At 44.9% G+C, this 16,045-nt stretch overlaps 1 protein-coding gene across 1 annotated transcript in view; it reads left to right on the top strand.

Moving 5' to 3' along the window:
• The window catches only part of SPTBN5 (spectrin beta, non-erythrocytic 5), a 161,389-nt gene that overhangs the window by 65,046 nt on the left and 80,298 nt on the right, over positions 1 to 16,045 (top strand). The window contains exons 28-33 of the mRNA XM_054969930.1: positions 3,614 to 3,759; positions 5,185 to 5,299; positions 5,437 to 5,547; positions 6,372 to 6,551; positions 7,500 to 7,703; positions 8,604 to 8,753. Coding sequence (XP_054825905.1) covers positions 3,614 to 3,759; positions 5,185 to 5,299; positions 5,437 to 5,547; positions 6,372 to 6,551; positions 7,500 to 7,703; positions 8,604 to 8,753 — 906 coding nt within the window. The remainder of the gene's footprint in view (positions 1 to 3,613; positions 3,760 to 5,184; positions 5,300 to 5,436; positions 5,548 to 6,371; positions 6,552 to 7,499; positions 7,704 to 8,603; positions 8,754 to 16,045) is intronic.

Here is a 16,045-nt window from a genome sequence, read left to right as displayed (position 1 = left end):
TTTTGATGGGAAATGTAGGCAGCTTGGCGGAATGTTGGACACGTGACAGTTGAAAAGTCCATTGGACAGCAGTCAGAGAGCCAAGCTGCAAGACTAGGATGCCTACATTTCCCATCAAAACTTGAGAGAAGCTGACAAGTGTCCAACCTGTGCCTTTTGTCACTTGTAGTTCCGCTCTTAGTCTCCAGACCCTTCACCATCTTCGTTGCCCTCCTCTGGACACATTACAGCTTGTCTATATCCTGAAAATGTGGTGCCCAAAACTGAACACAATGCTCTAGGTGAGGTCTAACCAGAGCAGAGTAGACCAATACTATCACTTTGTGTGATCTGGACACTATGCTTCTGTTGATACAGCCAAAAATAGCATTTGCCTTTTTAGCTGCCACATCACACTGCAGTGCTGGCCCACTCAGTGTTCGGTCTACTAAAACCCCTAGATCCTTTTTGCACATACTGCTGCCAAGACAAGTCTCCCCCATACTATAATTATTCATTTGATTTTTCTTGCCTAAATGCAGAACTTTGCATTTATCTCTGTTGAAATTCATTTTGTTTGTTTTAGCCCAGTTTTGCTGCCTGTCAGGATCATCCTGTATCCTGACTTTGTCTTCTTCGATATTTGCTACCCCTCCCAATTTAGTATCATCTGCAAATTTAATAAGCATTCAGCCAAATCATTTATAAAAATGTTGAACAGGTCCCAGTACCGATCCCCGATGTACTCAACTTGTCACTCTTCTCCAAGAGGATGAGGAACCATTAACAAGCACTTTTTGGGTGCGATCTGCCAAGCAGTTACAGATCCACCCAACAGTACTAGGATCCAAACCACATTTTACCAACTTGTCAACAAGGATATTATGTGGAACCTTATCAAAGCCTTACTGAAATCAAGATAAACTACATCTACAGCATTCCCCTGGTCCAGCAAGGTAGTAACTTTCTCAAAGAAAGAGATAAGGTTAGTCTGACATGACTTGTTTTTGAGAAACCCATGCTGGCTCTTAGTAATCACAGCCATCCTTTCTAAATGCTCAAGGACTGATTGTTTGATGATTTGTTCTAAATCCTTTCCAGGGATAGGTGTCAAGCTGGCAGGTTGATAGTTACCCAGATTCTCCTTTTTCCCCTTCTTGAAGATAGGGACAACATTTGCCCACCTCCAATCTTCTGGCACCTCACCTGTTCTCCACGAATTCTCAAAAATAATGGACAGAGGCTCAGAAACTACATCTGCGAGCTCTCTTAGTATCCTTGAATGCAATTCATCTGGCCCTGAGGACTTGATTTCATTTAAAGACACAAGGTGTTTATGTACTACCCCTATGTCAATCCTAGGCTGTAACTCCTTTCCCCCTTCATATGTTCTGTTTTTGCCACGTTGAGCACCATTTCCCTCGCAAGAGAAGACTGAGGAAAAATAGGAACTGAGCAGTTCTGCCATTTCTTCATCGCCTGTTACAATTTCACTTTCCTGTCCCTGCAATGGGCCTACCATTTTCTTGCTCTTTTTCTTACTTTGAACATAAGCAAAGAACCCTTTTTAGTTGCTTTTAGCATCTCTTGCTAGCCTAGAAAAGTTTTAGCTTTTCCAACACTCTCTCTACAAGCATTGGTTATTTGTTTATATTCATCCTTGGTTAAGTCCCTCCTTCCATTTCCTAAATGAGTCTTTTTTTTTATATCTCAATTCATTAGAAAGCTGTTTATGGAGCCAACTTGACTTCTTTAGGCTCCTCCTGTTTTTCCTTCCTATAGGAATTGTTCGTGATTGTTCCTTCAATATTTTGCCTTTAAGAAGCTCCCACCCCTCTTGAACTCCCTTCTCCTTAAGTATTTCTGACCATGGGATTCTGCCAAGCATAACTTTAAGTTTGTTGAAATTTGCTTTCCTGAAGTTCAGTCTATATGTCTGACTATGTACAGCTTTTCCCTTCCCCAAGACTGTAAATTCCAAAATTACATGGTCACTGCTACCCAGGCTGCCCACAACTTTCCTCCCATCAACTAGCTATTCTCTGTTGGTGAGAATCAGGTCCAAGATAGCAGAACCCCTTGTTTCCCTCTCCACTTTCTGGAAAATGAAGCTGTCAGCAAGACAAGTCAGGAATTTATTTGACCTTTCATTTTTAGCAGAGAATGTTGTTGCATTATGTTGCATCTTATTTTCCCCTTTCCCACCATGTCTTTCCATTTCCTGGCCCCATAGGCTCTTCCCTTTTCCTGCTTTCTTCTTTCCTTCCCACTCACCTTTGTCTGCCCCCATGTCTTCAACTTTCCCTTCTCCCCTATGGCCCAGTTGCATAGTGCCAGCTGAGCCAGGCCCAGTTGTATGGTGGGGAACCTGCAAGAACTTGCAGGAGGTACTTAACTTTTCCCTGTATCCCCTTCCCCGCACTATTTCCCCTTTTCCTCCTCCCAGCTGATATGTCCTCTTTTTGGAAGACCACTTCCAAAAGATAAGAAGTTTATTGCAGTTCCATAGATACAAAAGTCATTTAAACAGCTGCAGCTGTGAGCAAGAAAAAATGGCAAGACAAAGACAAGGCCGTGGATCATAAATCAGCTTAATTAAGGCTGAGCACCAACGCCACACATACGGCAGGCCAAAAAGGCCAATACACTACACCGGCAGCCTCCATATACTCATTTTTCCCTACGTCCTTCTCTTCTTCAAACCTACTACTTACCTTTTATCTGTCCATCATCCATCCATATTTCTTAATTTGCTTCATTTATATGCTGCCTTTCTTCACAATGAGGACCTAAAGCATTTTCCATACCTCCATATTATCCTCACAACAACTCTGAGAGGTAGGTTAGCCTGGGAGTGTGTGTGGATCAAAGTCATCCAGTGAGTTTCCACAGCAGAGTGGAATTCAGACCTGGGTCTCCCACATCCTACTCTGAAACACTAACCACTATATTATCTAGCTTTTGTGGTGGAACTGCAGGCAAACAGTAGCAAGCAGACAGGCTTGGACAAGGAGACAGGCCTGAATGAGTCATGCAAGTCATGTGGTGTCAAGTCGTCTGGTGGATATTTCTGGGCCTGGCCCTAATGAGTCCTCCCTCAAAGGCCAAAACAGCCCTGGAAAGTGTCCTGCCCCTCCCCCTGCCTTTTATTAACATAACCAAGCCTGGAATACTGGCTAAACTGCTATGGTTGCCTAACAAAGGCCACTGAGGGCATCTGGTTAAAGCTACAGGCACTTCTTTTATCATTTGGGTTTTTAAAAAAAACACAATATATTATTTTTATATTTCAGATTTTTCTGCAAATCTGGGGCATTTTTCAGGTGTATAGGAAAATCTGACATCTGTTCATGGCTCCAATCTCTGGGTTTAAGTATCCACAGATCATTAGTACATAAGTATACAAGATTAGAATATAAGATGTTTTATTGCATTGTTAAATATTTTATATATACTTTTAAATTATTGTTTTAATGTTTTAATGCCTTGATGCTCACTGCTTAGAAATCCCATTTTGGTAGAAAGACTACAAAGACATGTTTTGTTTAAATAAATAAATAAAAATAAATAATTTCTCAGATGTATCTGCAGCTTAATTGTGTTTCTGCCTTTTGCTTGCTTTTTTCTTTAAAAGATTCTTTGTGCCAAATATGAAACATTCCAGCACCTGTTGGAAGCTGCTGCCAAGAGAGTTGCTATGTGCCACCAGCAAGCAGAGGATATGGTGCACTGCAACCATTTTGAATTCAGGGATATTCGGAAGAAGCAGAAATGCTTACGGTAAGACAACAGAAGATGGGATGGTGTTCATTCATTTCTTCCCCTCCCTCCAAGTAAAAAATTAAGGTAAAGTCACAGTTAAGTAACTGCTAGTAAAATAAGTTACAACAAAACATTAGCTCTATATTTTAAGGAGGAAGGAGGAAGGCATTACCAGTCAGCCATTCAGAAATTGTAGGGCAGCGGTTCCGTAAACATCCAAATTTGACTTATCATGACCCAATGCTAGGGAAGCAATAATGGTAGAAAATGGGAAGAACCCATGGTTCACAGGAATGGGTAAATGGAGTGTCCAATTTACTGAGAGTGCTAGGACATCTTTATTTTTTTATTTTTTTTAAATAAATTTTTATTTTTAAAAACTAACATCAAAAACTACAAAGAACTACAAAAAACTACAAAAAAGGGGGGAAAGGAACAGGGGGAGGGGGGGAAAGGCAACGTATAAAAAACACACACTACATCTACAAGTATTGCATTCCCTTCATACTACCATCATTAAAGTTAAACTTTCTAATATGCTATTAGATTGGTAGATCTTGTAAGATACAAACTACAGTCAATCAGAGTCAGGTCTTTCCCTCCCCCCCCCCACCCTGCGTCTCGGTCTCAATTCTCTCTGAACAGCTACAATAGCTGCGCTCACTCCCTCCTCCCCACTCCTCCCTTCAGATTCTGAATCTTCTTCTTGCTGGAACTCTTGATGATTAAACACAAAGTCCCTCAGTTGTGCTTCCGATATTATCTTGTAGGCTTGGTCTTTATATCTGAACCAGATACCTTCCGGAAATAACCATTTCTATTTTATTTCACGCTTCCTCAGAAGAGCTGCAAACCTTTTATATTTGAATCTTCTTTTTCGAGCTAAAAATCTTTATTTATTTTTTTAAGAGAGCCTAGAATCCCCATGAAAAGACACACTCTGGGCTTCAGTTTGATGCAGTATGTTTTTTTTTCTTACTGTCCTCTGCTATTGTTCAGTTCAGTAGTTGGCATGGTCAACAATTTAACATACCCGCTCCCTCATAGTGGTAGAGGCCGGTCCACTGCCAGCTGGAACACCAAAATGAGCTGCGGGTCAGTGGGCAAGTGGGGGCCATGGCAAGAAGAAAAGAGTATCAGCTACTGCCACCACCAACACAACCTTTTTGCTGCTGCCACCCCTGTTGCCTGTCAATCAGTAATTTTGTCAGCCACACACTCCAGCTTCTATTGCTATTCCTTCACCTAGCCGCCTAGCCCATTTGTACTGTGTGGTAAAGACAATGAAGAACAGCAGGTACTAGTACTTCCAGCTAGAAATCAGGCTATGCTTCCTCCCCTTATAACAGGATTTACTGGGAATATCTTTCCTGAGACCTACCCCCTCAAACCAGAAGCCAGCACTGTTTCAGTTTCACACCTTTAAACTATTTTTCTCATCAGGAACTTGTGGGAGGAATTGCTGCAGGTGACAAAATTGCGAGGAGATCAACTGCAAGATGCTGAGGCAATACACAAGTGTCTGCAAGACCTGACAGATGCCCTTATCCACATTGAGGTTAAAATCGCTTTGAGGAATACATGGGTTGGATTTCTGCCTATCTTTGAGTTTCTATATGCTGCAGTTGCTTTTTTCCCATCCAAATAGAATCATGCAAGATCCATTAACAGTGGGATTCTCCATTCTTTCTCTAGGAGAAATCTAAGACCATCTCTGATGATATTGCTAGAGATCTAAGTGGCATCCAGTCCCAGTTGCGCAGACATTCAACCCTTGAGCATGAATTATCAGGGAACGAGCAACAGGTAGGATCTATTGCTTACTTTTCTTTCCCATTTAAAGACAACTGTTTGTAAGCACATCATGCACAGATCATAGTCTGGAAAAAGTTTAATAGTCCTTCTTAGATGTGTTCTTTTTTAATTCTATGCATCGGCAATCCTTTACTTCTTTTATGTTTATACCTATCTACTAGTATTAAAGCTGAAATAAGTAGGGATGTCTCCACAGGACCAAAGCAATGCTGACCCCAAGTTTTTGAGAGTTAAGACATTTTCAGGGGACCTCTTAAATGTGAAGAAAGGGATCATAGGTGCCATCATAATGGGGGCTTAAAAAGATCTACCAGATTCTCCCCAAAAGAACTTAATACATTTATTTACATATTATAGTCTATAGTCCCTAACTGTACCCTCTTCAGCAGTGCTCTTACAATATTCTTGGTTTTTCCTCCTAAATTCCAGCAGGAGGCAGATGGCCTCTCCTCCAAATGTTTAGCTCTTTGTTAACTATATAATATGTTTGTATACTCTGTCATCTGTCCACTGCCTAGTGGATAGCCTAGTGTCACTGCATGAGTTTGAAGGCTCTAGTCAATGGTAGCCACACACACACCCCGCCAATACATGAGTCCCAACCAAATAGCTGATAATGCTGACCTAAAACACCTTGAACCAAATTCTGATAAGCATACTTGCTATTAAATTTAGAAGACACCAGATGTCACTGCTGCGCAGTTTTGTTAACATTGTTTTGCCTGATTCTTGTGTGTGATTTGACAGATGTGGTGTTAAGTAATTTTTAAAAGGTTATGTTACATGTTAAACGACATTCTCCTTACTTTTTGAAGCTGCAAGAGCTAATTGATGCCGCTGATGGTGTGCTCATCTGCTGCTCTGAAAAGCAAGCAGGGGAGATACAAGCAAAACAGCAGGCAGTTGTGGAGAAATGGGAGTCCTTGAGATGTAAAGTGGAGCAGCGAAGGGATCAGCTGGAACAAACCTGCAAACTTTTCCACTTTCAAACAGAAGTGAGCGTCAGTGTTCCTACTTTAAGAATTAGCCATATTAGACACATTTCAAAGAGCTTGATGTGGGTTCATTAGAAAAGACATAAGTGACTCAGAACATGATGTTTACATTAATGTTGGCATAAAGGTTCATGGTCCAGTTTGGAACTTGTATAGGAAGATTTGGATTTGTTGTTTCCTGCTTGAAAATTTGAGATTAGAATCTGCTAAATTGCAGAAGGCTGGTAGCCATTCAACATAATGAATTAATCAGTCACATATTATAATAAACTATGCTGATGACATAGTTAACGTTGAAAAATCAGAGCAAGAGCCAAGCCAGCTGACTATGTCAACCTCTTTTCTCAGTATGATTTCTTTAGGGTCTTTTGGCATAGAATTCCCAGGAGTTGCAATCCAGGCAACTCTTCATCTTTTTTTTAAAAAAATCTGGTACTTCTATAGCCCACCTTTCTCACTGAGACTCATGTTTGCAGTTTATCCACTATTCCTTTTTCTCCTTATGCCTGCCTTTTAGCAACTCTGCTTCTCCTTTTTATTTCTTTCCCTAACATGTGCTTGCTCTATTGGGTTGCTTCTGAAATTCTTACCCTTGGAATTTCTTCCCAGATTTGTGAGGTTTGAATTACCTCCCAAATGAATTACATTCATTTTCATCATGGCAAATTAACATGATGTCTGACTGCAGCCTTACAGCACAGTAAAGGTTGACCTGTTGTAAGGTTAATGAGACATTACCCCATTGTTTTCTTGCAAAACAATTTTAATTGTTAGCTTTTGCCTGCTATACTATCCTATTATGAGTCATAAGAACTCCACACTCCTTAGGGATTGCTGCATTTTATTGCGGCTTTGTTTCTAGCTCAAGAAACATGGTTGTGCCTTAATTTAGCAAACCCAAGGCATAATCCTTGTCATTCATCTTTTATTGAATGGTTTCATGTTCAGGCCCGTTCCTATTATTCCTGGACATCTGAGGTGATGAGAGAAATGATGACTAAGGAGACTGCTCGAGATGCGTCCACAAGTGGATTGAAGCTAAGTCAGCATCAAAAGCTGTTGGCAGAGATTGAGGCCCATGATGAGGTTTATCATCAGGTGCTGCAGCTGGGACAAGAGCTGCTCCCAGAAGTGAAAACTGCAACAAAAGATGTATGTAATAGCAATCATGTAATAACCAGACAACAATTAAATAACAGGGTTCACCAGTATTTGCATAACCAGCCTCCCTACCAGATTAGCTCATATATGTGTGTGCCACCATTAGAGAGCAGGATAGACTAATGTTTAATGTGACAGGCCCTTCAAAGAAAAAAAAAAACAAGCCACTCAAAGTGCAATCATTTGCAGAGTTAACTTGAGTAACTCTACTGAAATCAGTGAGCCTGGGCTGAAATAACTGCATAGGATTGCATGGGTGAAAAAAATTCCCACAGATTGTATTCCTTTATTTGTGTGTATGGTGCCATTAAGTCACAGCTGACTTACAGAACCCTGTAGTCTTCAAGACAAAAGACAAACAGAGGTGGCTTTCCTTTACCTAGCTCTGTGTATTCTTATACCCAGGGCTTTTTTTCAGTGGGAACGCGGTGGAATGGAGTTTCGGAACCTCTTGAAAATGGTTACATGTCTGGTGGCCCCGCCCCCTGATCTCCAGACAGAGGGGAGTTTAGATTGCTTATTTAAACTCCCCCCTGTCTGGAGATCAGGGGGCGGGGCCAGCAGCCATGTGACCATTTTCTCCGAGGGCAACCCACTGAGTTCCACCACCTCTTTTCCCAGAAAAAAAGCCCTGCTTATACCTTTAGTCAAAATGGCATTTAAGAGATCTTTTAGTAGCCAAGTCCTTGACATACTAAATTTCATCCATCCTCTGATTAATTGTTAACTAACACTCTTCTGTCCCATTCATTTATTAAAAGTTTTGTTTTTGCTTTATTGCTGATGACTCGTTTTTAGTTGTCTAAATTAATATTTTTTAAAAGTATAAACAATTGCTTACCCACTGCTATGGATTATTGTTAAAACTTAGGGTTTTTTTTCCTTTGCCAGATCCAGGACATTTTGCAGGCCTTGTTAGAAGAAAAGAATAAAGTATGCTGCATGTGGACACAGAAGAAGGAGTGGCTGGAGAAGGTCCATCTTCAACAAATGTTTTACAGGGATTGTGAACACTTAGAAAACATATTGAATTCTCAAGAGGTAAGTAAATCGTTGGAATAAATCTGAGAGAAAGAGCAGCCGCTGGCACCGCCACCCCCCACGCCCATTGTGCGCGCACACGCAAATGCCCCAACAGTATTGGAGTTTGTCAGAACTCTCAGCAGACAGCCTCTGTCACTTCAGTCTCTTATTCTCACATACCTGTGGTCAGGAGGACCAAGCTTTACTGGGGCGGGGGGGGCTTTCAAATTTTTAAAATGCCCTCCTCACTCATCAACATGACATGGGTTCAGACGCATACCTAAAATCTCATGAACCATTAAAAAAGTTTGTTCAGTTATGAAATTACTGTTACATATTCTATATTTTTGACAAATGCCTGCTTTTGCTACTTTTGTTTAGAAACACCACCCAGCCAGAGAGTTCTACAAGTCTGCTAAGTATTCTGTAAAAGTTTGGTCACTAAAACGGGATTATCCTGTGTCCGTCACCCCTGCGCCCACCTTGCCGAGTTAGCGTTCTGCTGTGTCATTGGTCGCCCCACCTGGGGTAGGGTGGACTCTCTCCGCCTCAGAGTTGGGCAGGGAAGGAGGTTACAACACCTCAGTCCTCCTCCTGCCTGGCTGGATGTGCCTCTCCTGCTACCAGGCCACTCCAACTCCACTCATCGTCCATGGTGTCATGAGGAGACTTCCCTTTATACCCCTCCCAATCTTCTCCTTCCCCGCCATTCCACCCTCTGCCATCCCTCTGTTTGCCTATCTCTTCCCCCCACCAATCCCCCTTGTGCTTTGCCTGCTTCCTATTCCCCCTCCCTATCCTGATAGGCTCTGCGGCCTGCCTCTCAGCCCTGTCTGGTCCCTCCCTTGTCACCACCCCCGCTCCCAGTCTTGGCGTCAGCTCAGCCATGACCCTGGTCCCTGAGACAAGTGACTCCTGTTACCATGGACAGGCCCATCCTGGCCACCTGGGGTGGCTGCCCCTCCTTGACCAGCTCACCAGGTTCCCCGGGCCAAGACCTCGCACCTCAAGCAGGCCCACTGGGGTTGCTTTGGTTCCGGGGCTGGCCTACCCCAACTTCGTCGACCCAGGCTCCCAGGCTTGCTCCGGCGGTGGCGCGGCCTCTTCCTGTGCCTCCCCAGCTGCTCAGTGGTGCTGTGTCCTCAGCAGCGTCTTCGGCAGTGAGCCAGTTGCCCCCTCTACAGGCCTCAGTAAGGAGGTTGCTGGGGGGGAGTGGGCGGGGTCAAGGCACCAGCAAGGTCGGCGGGGGCTGCCAGAGCTGCCCCGCTGGACATCCTGTCAACATCTTTAAAAAAAAATTCTAATGGATCAATGTGGCTGCAAGTTTAGGACAATTAACAAACCTTTATTTTTCTGGCCTTTTACATTGTGAAATCATGAACTAGCCCCCAAAGTCAATTTCCCTTTCAAGTAGGGGTGTGCAATTCGGGTATATGATATCTGAAAAAATTTGTTTTGGGTTTTCCCGAAACGTTTCAGAAAACCCGAAACGTTTTGGGTAATTCGAAACAGCGATTTCCGAAACGTTTTGGGTTGTTTCGGGTTTTTCAATGGGAAAATGCCTCCGTCTTCCCGGACACCTGGGGGAGGCATTTTCCCACCGAATCAAGCCAAAATTGGTGAGGGCCTTCCTCTAACTCCTCTCTAACGACCCCCCAAGTTTCAGACCGATTGGACTTTGGGGGGCCATGTTATGGCCCCCCAAACCAGGTCTCCCTATCCTCGCCTAAGAAAGGGAAAAGTGAGCGTCTTTTTAGCTTGCTGCTGCTAATCTTCTTCATTATTTCCTATGGGGAAAAAATGAAGAGGCAGGCTTGTCTTGCCAGGGGTGGCATTTTGCATGCAAAATGCCCCCCAACCCTCAGGGGCTCTTCTCCCACATTTCCTCCCACCCCCCACCAAGGTACAGCCTGCTCCCACTTGTGGGGGGGGCATTTCATGGCCTCCCCAAGTAGGTGCTCTTTTCTCTACTACTTACAGCTGGGGGAGGCTTGTCTTGCCAGGGGTGGCATTTTGCATGCAAAATGCCCCCCAACCCTCAGGGGCCCTTCTCCCACCTCTACTCCCACCCCCCACCAAGGCTCAGACTGCTCCCACTTGGGGGGGGGCATTTCATGGCCTCCCCAAGTAGGTGCTCTCAGCCCCCAAAGTCTACCCCCTACAGCCCCACAGAAACCCAATTCCCCCCCAGCTGCCACACACAGACCCAAATCCCCACATTAGCCCCTCACAGACCCAAATCCACCCCCAGCAGCCCCACACCCATAACCCCAGGAACAGGCTGGCAAAGGCCAGCCCTCTCCCTTTGTTCCCTATGCTGGGAACTTCTAAACTCTCTTTCCCTGGGCAATTCTGCACAGCCCAGGGGTGCCACAATGGTGGGCACACTTCTGAGTGCCAGCTGGTCCCTGTGAAAGAGCACCTGAACCACAGACACCCTCCCTCAAATTCCCCCACCACCTACAGAGATGGCTGGCCAGCCAGCCCCATTGTTCCCTATGATGGGAACCAACTGCACAACAAAGAATAAAACACAAACAACACAAAATAAAGTTTTTAAAAAAATATTTTCTCCCTTTCAAAGTACAAGTAGGCAAAGCATTATGACACATTACACCAGCAGTCCCCCACACAGAAAAATTAACACAACTCACTTAACATCAGAGAATCACAAAAACACAATTCCTGTCAAAAACACTTTATTTCTTGAACAGCTTTAGGTTACACAGCAGGGGGGGCACACCAATGGGCATGGCAGCAGTATCTTACACAAAAATAACACAACTCACTTAACAAAAGAGAATCACCTCAAAAAATTGCGGTCAAAAGCACTTTATTTCTTTAACTGCTTTAGGTTACACAGTAGGAAGGCACAACAGGGCATGAAAGCAGTGTACTACACAAAAATAACACAACTCACTTCACATCAGAGAATCACCCAAACACAATTGCTGTCAAAAACGGTGAAGTGGGTTGTATTATTTTGTGTAGTACACTGCTATCATGCCCTGTTGTGCCCTCCTACTGTGTAACCTAAAGCAGTTAAAGAAATAAAGTGCTTTTGACAGCAATTTTTTGGGTGATTCTTTAATGTGAAGTGAGTTGTGTTATTTTTGTGTAAGATACTGCTGCCATGCCGTTTGGTGTGCCCCCCTGCTGTGTAACCTAAAGCTGTTCAAGAAATAAAGTGCTTTTGACAGGAATTGTGTTTTTGTGATTCTCTGATGTTAAGTGAGTTGTGTTATTTTTGTGTAAGATACTGCCGCCATGCCCTTTGGTGTGCCCCCCCTGCTGTGTAACCTAAAGCTGTTCAAGAAATAAAGTGTTTTTGACAGGAATTGTGTTTTTGTGATTCTCTGATGTTAAGTGAGTTGTGTTATTTTTGTGAGGTGGAATGCTGGAATGTCCTTTGGTGTCCCCCCCGCCCCCCGCTGTGTAACCTAAAGCTGTTCAAGAAATAAAGTGTTTTTGACAGGAATTGTGTTTTTGTGATTCTCTGATGTTAAGTGGGTTGTGTTAATTTTTCTGTGTGGGGGACTGCTGGTGTAATGTGTCATAATGCTTTGCCTACTTGTACTTTGAAAGGGAGAAAATATTTTTTAAAAAACTTTATTTTGTGTTGTTTGTGTTTTATTCTTTGTTGTGCAGTTGGTTCCCATCATAGGGAACAATGGGGCTGGCTGGCCAGCCATCTCTGTAGGTGGTGGGGGAATTTGAGGGAGGGTGTCTGTGGTTCAGGTGCTCTTTCACGGGGACCAGCTGGCACTCAGAAGTGTGCCCACCATTGTGGCACCCCTAGGCTGTGCAGAATTGCCCAGGGAAAGAGAGTTTAGAAGTTCCCAGCATACGGAACAAAGGGAGAGGGCTGGCCTTTGCCAGCCTGTTCCTGGGGTTATGGGTGTGGGGCTGCTGGGGGTGGATTTGGGTCTGTGAGGGGCTAATGTGGGGATTTGGGTCTGTGTGTGGCAGCTGGGGGGGAATTGGGTTTGTGTGGGGCTGTAGGGGGTGGACTTTGGGTGCTGAGAGCACCTACTTGGGGAGGCCATGAAATGCCCCCCCAAGTGGGAGCAGTCTGAGCCTTGGTGGGGGTGGGAGTAGAGGTGGGAGAAGGGCCCCTGAGGGTTGGGGCTCCTGGCAAGACAAGCCTCCCCCAGCTGTAAGTAGTAGAGAAAAGAGCACCTACTTGGGGAGGCCATGAAATGCCCCCCCCCAAGTGGGAGCAGGCTGTGCCTTGGTGGGGGGGTGGGAGGAAAGGTGGGAGAAGGGCCCCTGAGGGTTGGGGGGCATTTTGCATGCAAAATGCCACCCCTGGCAGGACAAGCCTGCCTCTTCAATTTTCCCCATAGGAAATAATGAAGAAGATTAGCAGCAGCAAGCTAAAAAGACGCTCACTTTTCCCTTTCTTAGGCGAGGATAGGGGGACCTGGTTTGGGGGGCCATAACATGGCCCCCCAAAGTCCAATCGGTCTGAAACTTGGGGGGTCGTTAGAGAGGAGTTAGAGGAATGTTCCCACCAATTTTGGCTTTATTAGATGGGAAAATGCCTCCCCCAGGCGTCCGGGAAGACGGAGGCATTTTCCCATTGAAAAACCCGAAACAACCCGAAACAATTCCCAACTGCCAAACCCGAAACGGCTAGCCGTTTCGGGTTTTGCTGTATCCGAAACCGATTCTCGTTTCCCGAAACGAGAAACCCGAAACGGTGTGTGTTTGCACACCCCTACTTTCAAGTTCACACTTAAGAGCAAAGGTGGCTAGGTGGCTTAACCATTCCTACCCCATTGTAGAACACCTGCAGTTTTCGACAAGTGCTAGTTTGCAAAAACAATGCAGCTTCTTCCACTGTCACTGGTAGTTCACAAAGAATCTGTAGGGCTATGCATACTTGACTGGGCCTGTGACAAGTGATTTTCAGTGGCTATGAGTGGAACTACAAGTGACAAAAGGCACAGATTGGACACTTGTCAGCTTCCCTCAAGTTTTGATAGGAAATGTAGGCATCCTAGTCTTGCAGCTTGGCTCTCTGACTGCTGTCCAATGGACTTTTCAACTGTCACTTGTTCAGCATTCTGCCAAGCTGCCTACATTTCCCATCAAAACTTGAGGGAAGCTGACAAGTGTCCAACCTGTGCCTTTTGTCACTTGTGGTTCCGCTCTATATTGAAATCATTTTCATCTTAATGTTGTTAATCTCCTTCCGTAGTTATTGTATTGTTGCCTGACTGCAGAGGCCGTTTCTGATTCGAAAACTAGAGGATAGATTGGTGCCCTATAGCTTCTTCTCATTCTTTTCTTTAACCTGCTCATGTTTCTGGCTGCCTGATTTGTATTTATAGCCACCACTTAACACAGCAGCATGGTGTGAGTGTGTGTATGACTGTGAGTGAATTAGACACTTACATATATTTTAGACCTGCAAATTCTACCAGAATCAGCAACAGCACTTGCTCCCAAAGTCTTATGGTGCTTTGCCCTTCCCACTAGGGCCATCTCCCCACCTCTTAAAAATCTCACAACAGTCATGAAATGTTGTCGGCTTCATGGCGCAATTTCTGACATCAGGCAGTGATGATTCTGGTTTTTGTGGTGCCATGACATCAGAAACCACGCCATGAAGCCGCCAGCATTCCATGAGTGTCACATGATTTTTTTAGACATGGGGAAATGGCCCAAGTGTTCCTCCCTTCTGCTTATGCAAAAGGAACTCTGGGACCAGTAGTTCTTCATATGAGAGACCTAGGAGGCCCAGCAGTTCAGAATTGTGCTTTGGATTGCTATTCTACCACTGCTTCAGACTGGCTCTAGTAAATCTCACTAGATCTGGACAACAGATACATAGATAAAGGAAATAAGTTTTTATAAATATCCTCAGACATGATCTATGTTTATTCTCATTTTTTTTCTCATGGTAACAAGGATTGCAGCCTTGGATTGCAGTAAAGTGTACCCCTCCTTCCCCATGGGGACCCTGCAGGGGATGTGTATTCAACTGGGGAGTGAGAGCTGTTCAGAGGATTAAGCCACAGCTGAGGCCACTCTGCAGATCCTCTTGCCTCCCCCTCACTTAACTGCATAATGGAAGTGGCCTAGTGGTGCTGATAGGCCTTTCCTGGGCTCCTGAAGAAGGTGAGAGGGAGGGATTCCTGTGGTAAGGTTACAAAAGCTGCCTCTTGCTTAGCAGTAAGAGTGCAGTCCAGCCATGCCCTGATGATGATACTTGCTGCGTGCACTGCAAGCTAAGGCAGAGGTGTGGGAGTGGGCAGTGGTTTGTATTCCAGTTTGCTGAGATGCTGTAAATACACATTCACCGCTGCATTGAGGATTGCATTGTATCTGTCAGACATGCATAGAAATCCATATGCAGATGTGCTTCAGTGGATCTACCCCTATGTCCTCACTAGTTGGTCAGTTTATTTTTCATACAGCATCTGGACCTGAATTTCAGCTCTGTTGTTTGCTCTCAGTGTGTCATGGCCCAGTCTGAGAGTGAGGTCTCCTTCAGAGGAGAGGAGCCTCATGTAGCCAGCCAGGACTCCTCAGGAGAAGAAGAGTTCTGTGTAGCCAGCCCTAGCCCTGACTCAGCAGAAGCAGGCAATCAGGAGCAGCAGCTGCTGGCTGATCAAAGCCTATGGCCAGCAGCTGAGACACCCTCACCTTCTAGCCCCAATACCACAGGGGAAGCTCAGCCAGGAACTTCCACAGGGGAGGCTCAGTCAGGGACTGCCAGCACCACAGGGGAAGCCCAGCCAGAGGCTTCCACCCCACCAGGTTCACCCATGCCTAGAGAGCGCCACAGACAGCGCCAGAGACTGGAACTGCAGGAGAGACGGCACAGTGCTTGTCTCCTGAGACGACGCCAGCTGCTGGAGAGCGATGATGAGTAGCATCAGGATGGAGCCCCAGCAGCTGGCTGAAAACCATGCCTGGCTATAAAAACCAGCCAGGAGTGACAGCCAGGCGTGGAAGCAACATGTCTACTGCCTGCAACCACTCCATGTTCCTGGCCCGTGCCTGCTTTTGGACCTGACACTACCGGTAAATGACCTTGGATTGTACCTGACCTTGCTCTTGGACTCTGGACTCACTCCTGGCATTAACTCATGCTCTGACCACCGGTTTGACCTGGCTTTTGCTCTTGGAACTCCCCTCAGACTCTGGCATTAAGGTTTGGACTTGAACCACCCTGCTTGGGCTGGCCCAGCCTGTGACACAGTGCTTTCATTTTCTTTTTTAATCTAGACTACTTCAGTTGCTTCATAAGAAATCATCTACCCAGTAACAGGCCAGCCACACTCAGACCAAATCCTGTC

This window comes from Eublepharis macularius, chromosome 2 (genome assembly GCF_028583425.1).
Source record: "Eublepharis macularius isolate TG4126 chromosome 2, MPM_Emac_v1.0, whole genome shotgun sequence".
Lineage (NCBI taxonomy): Eukaryota > Metazoa > Chordata > Lepidosauria > Squamata > Eublepharidae > Eublepharis > Eublepharis macularius.
The sequence above is the reverse complement of the archived record's forward strand: the minus strand, read 5'-3'. Positions and strand labels throughout refer to the sequence as shown.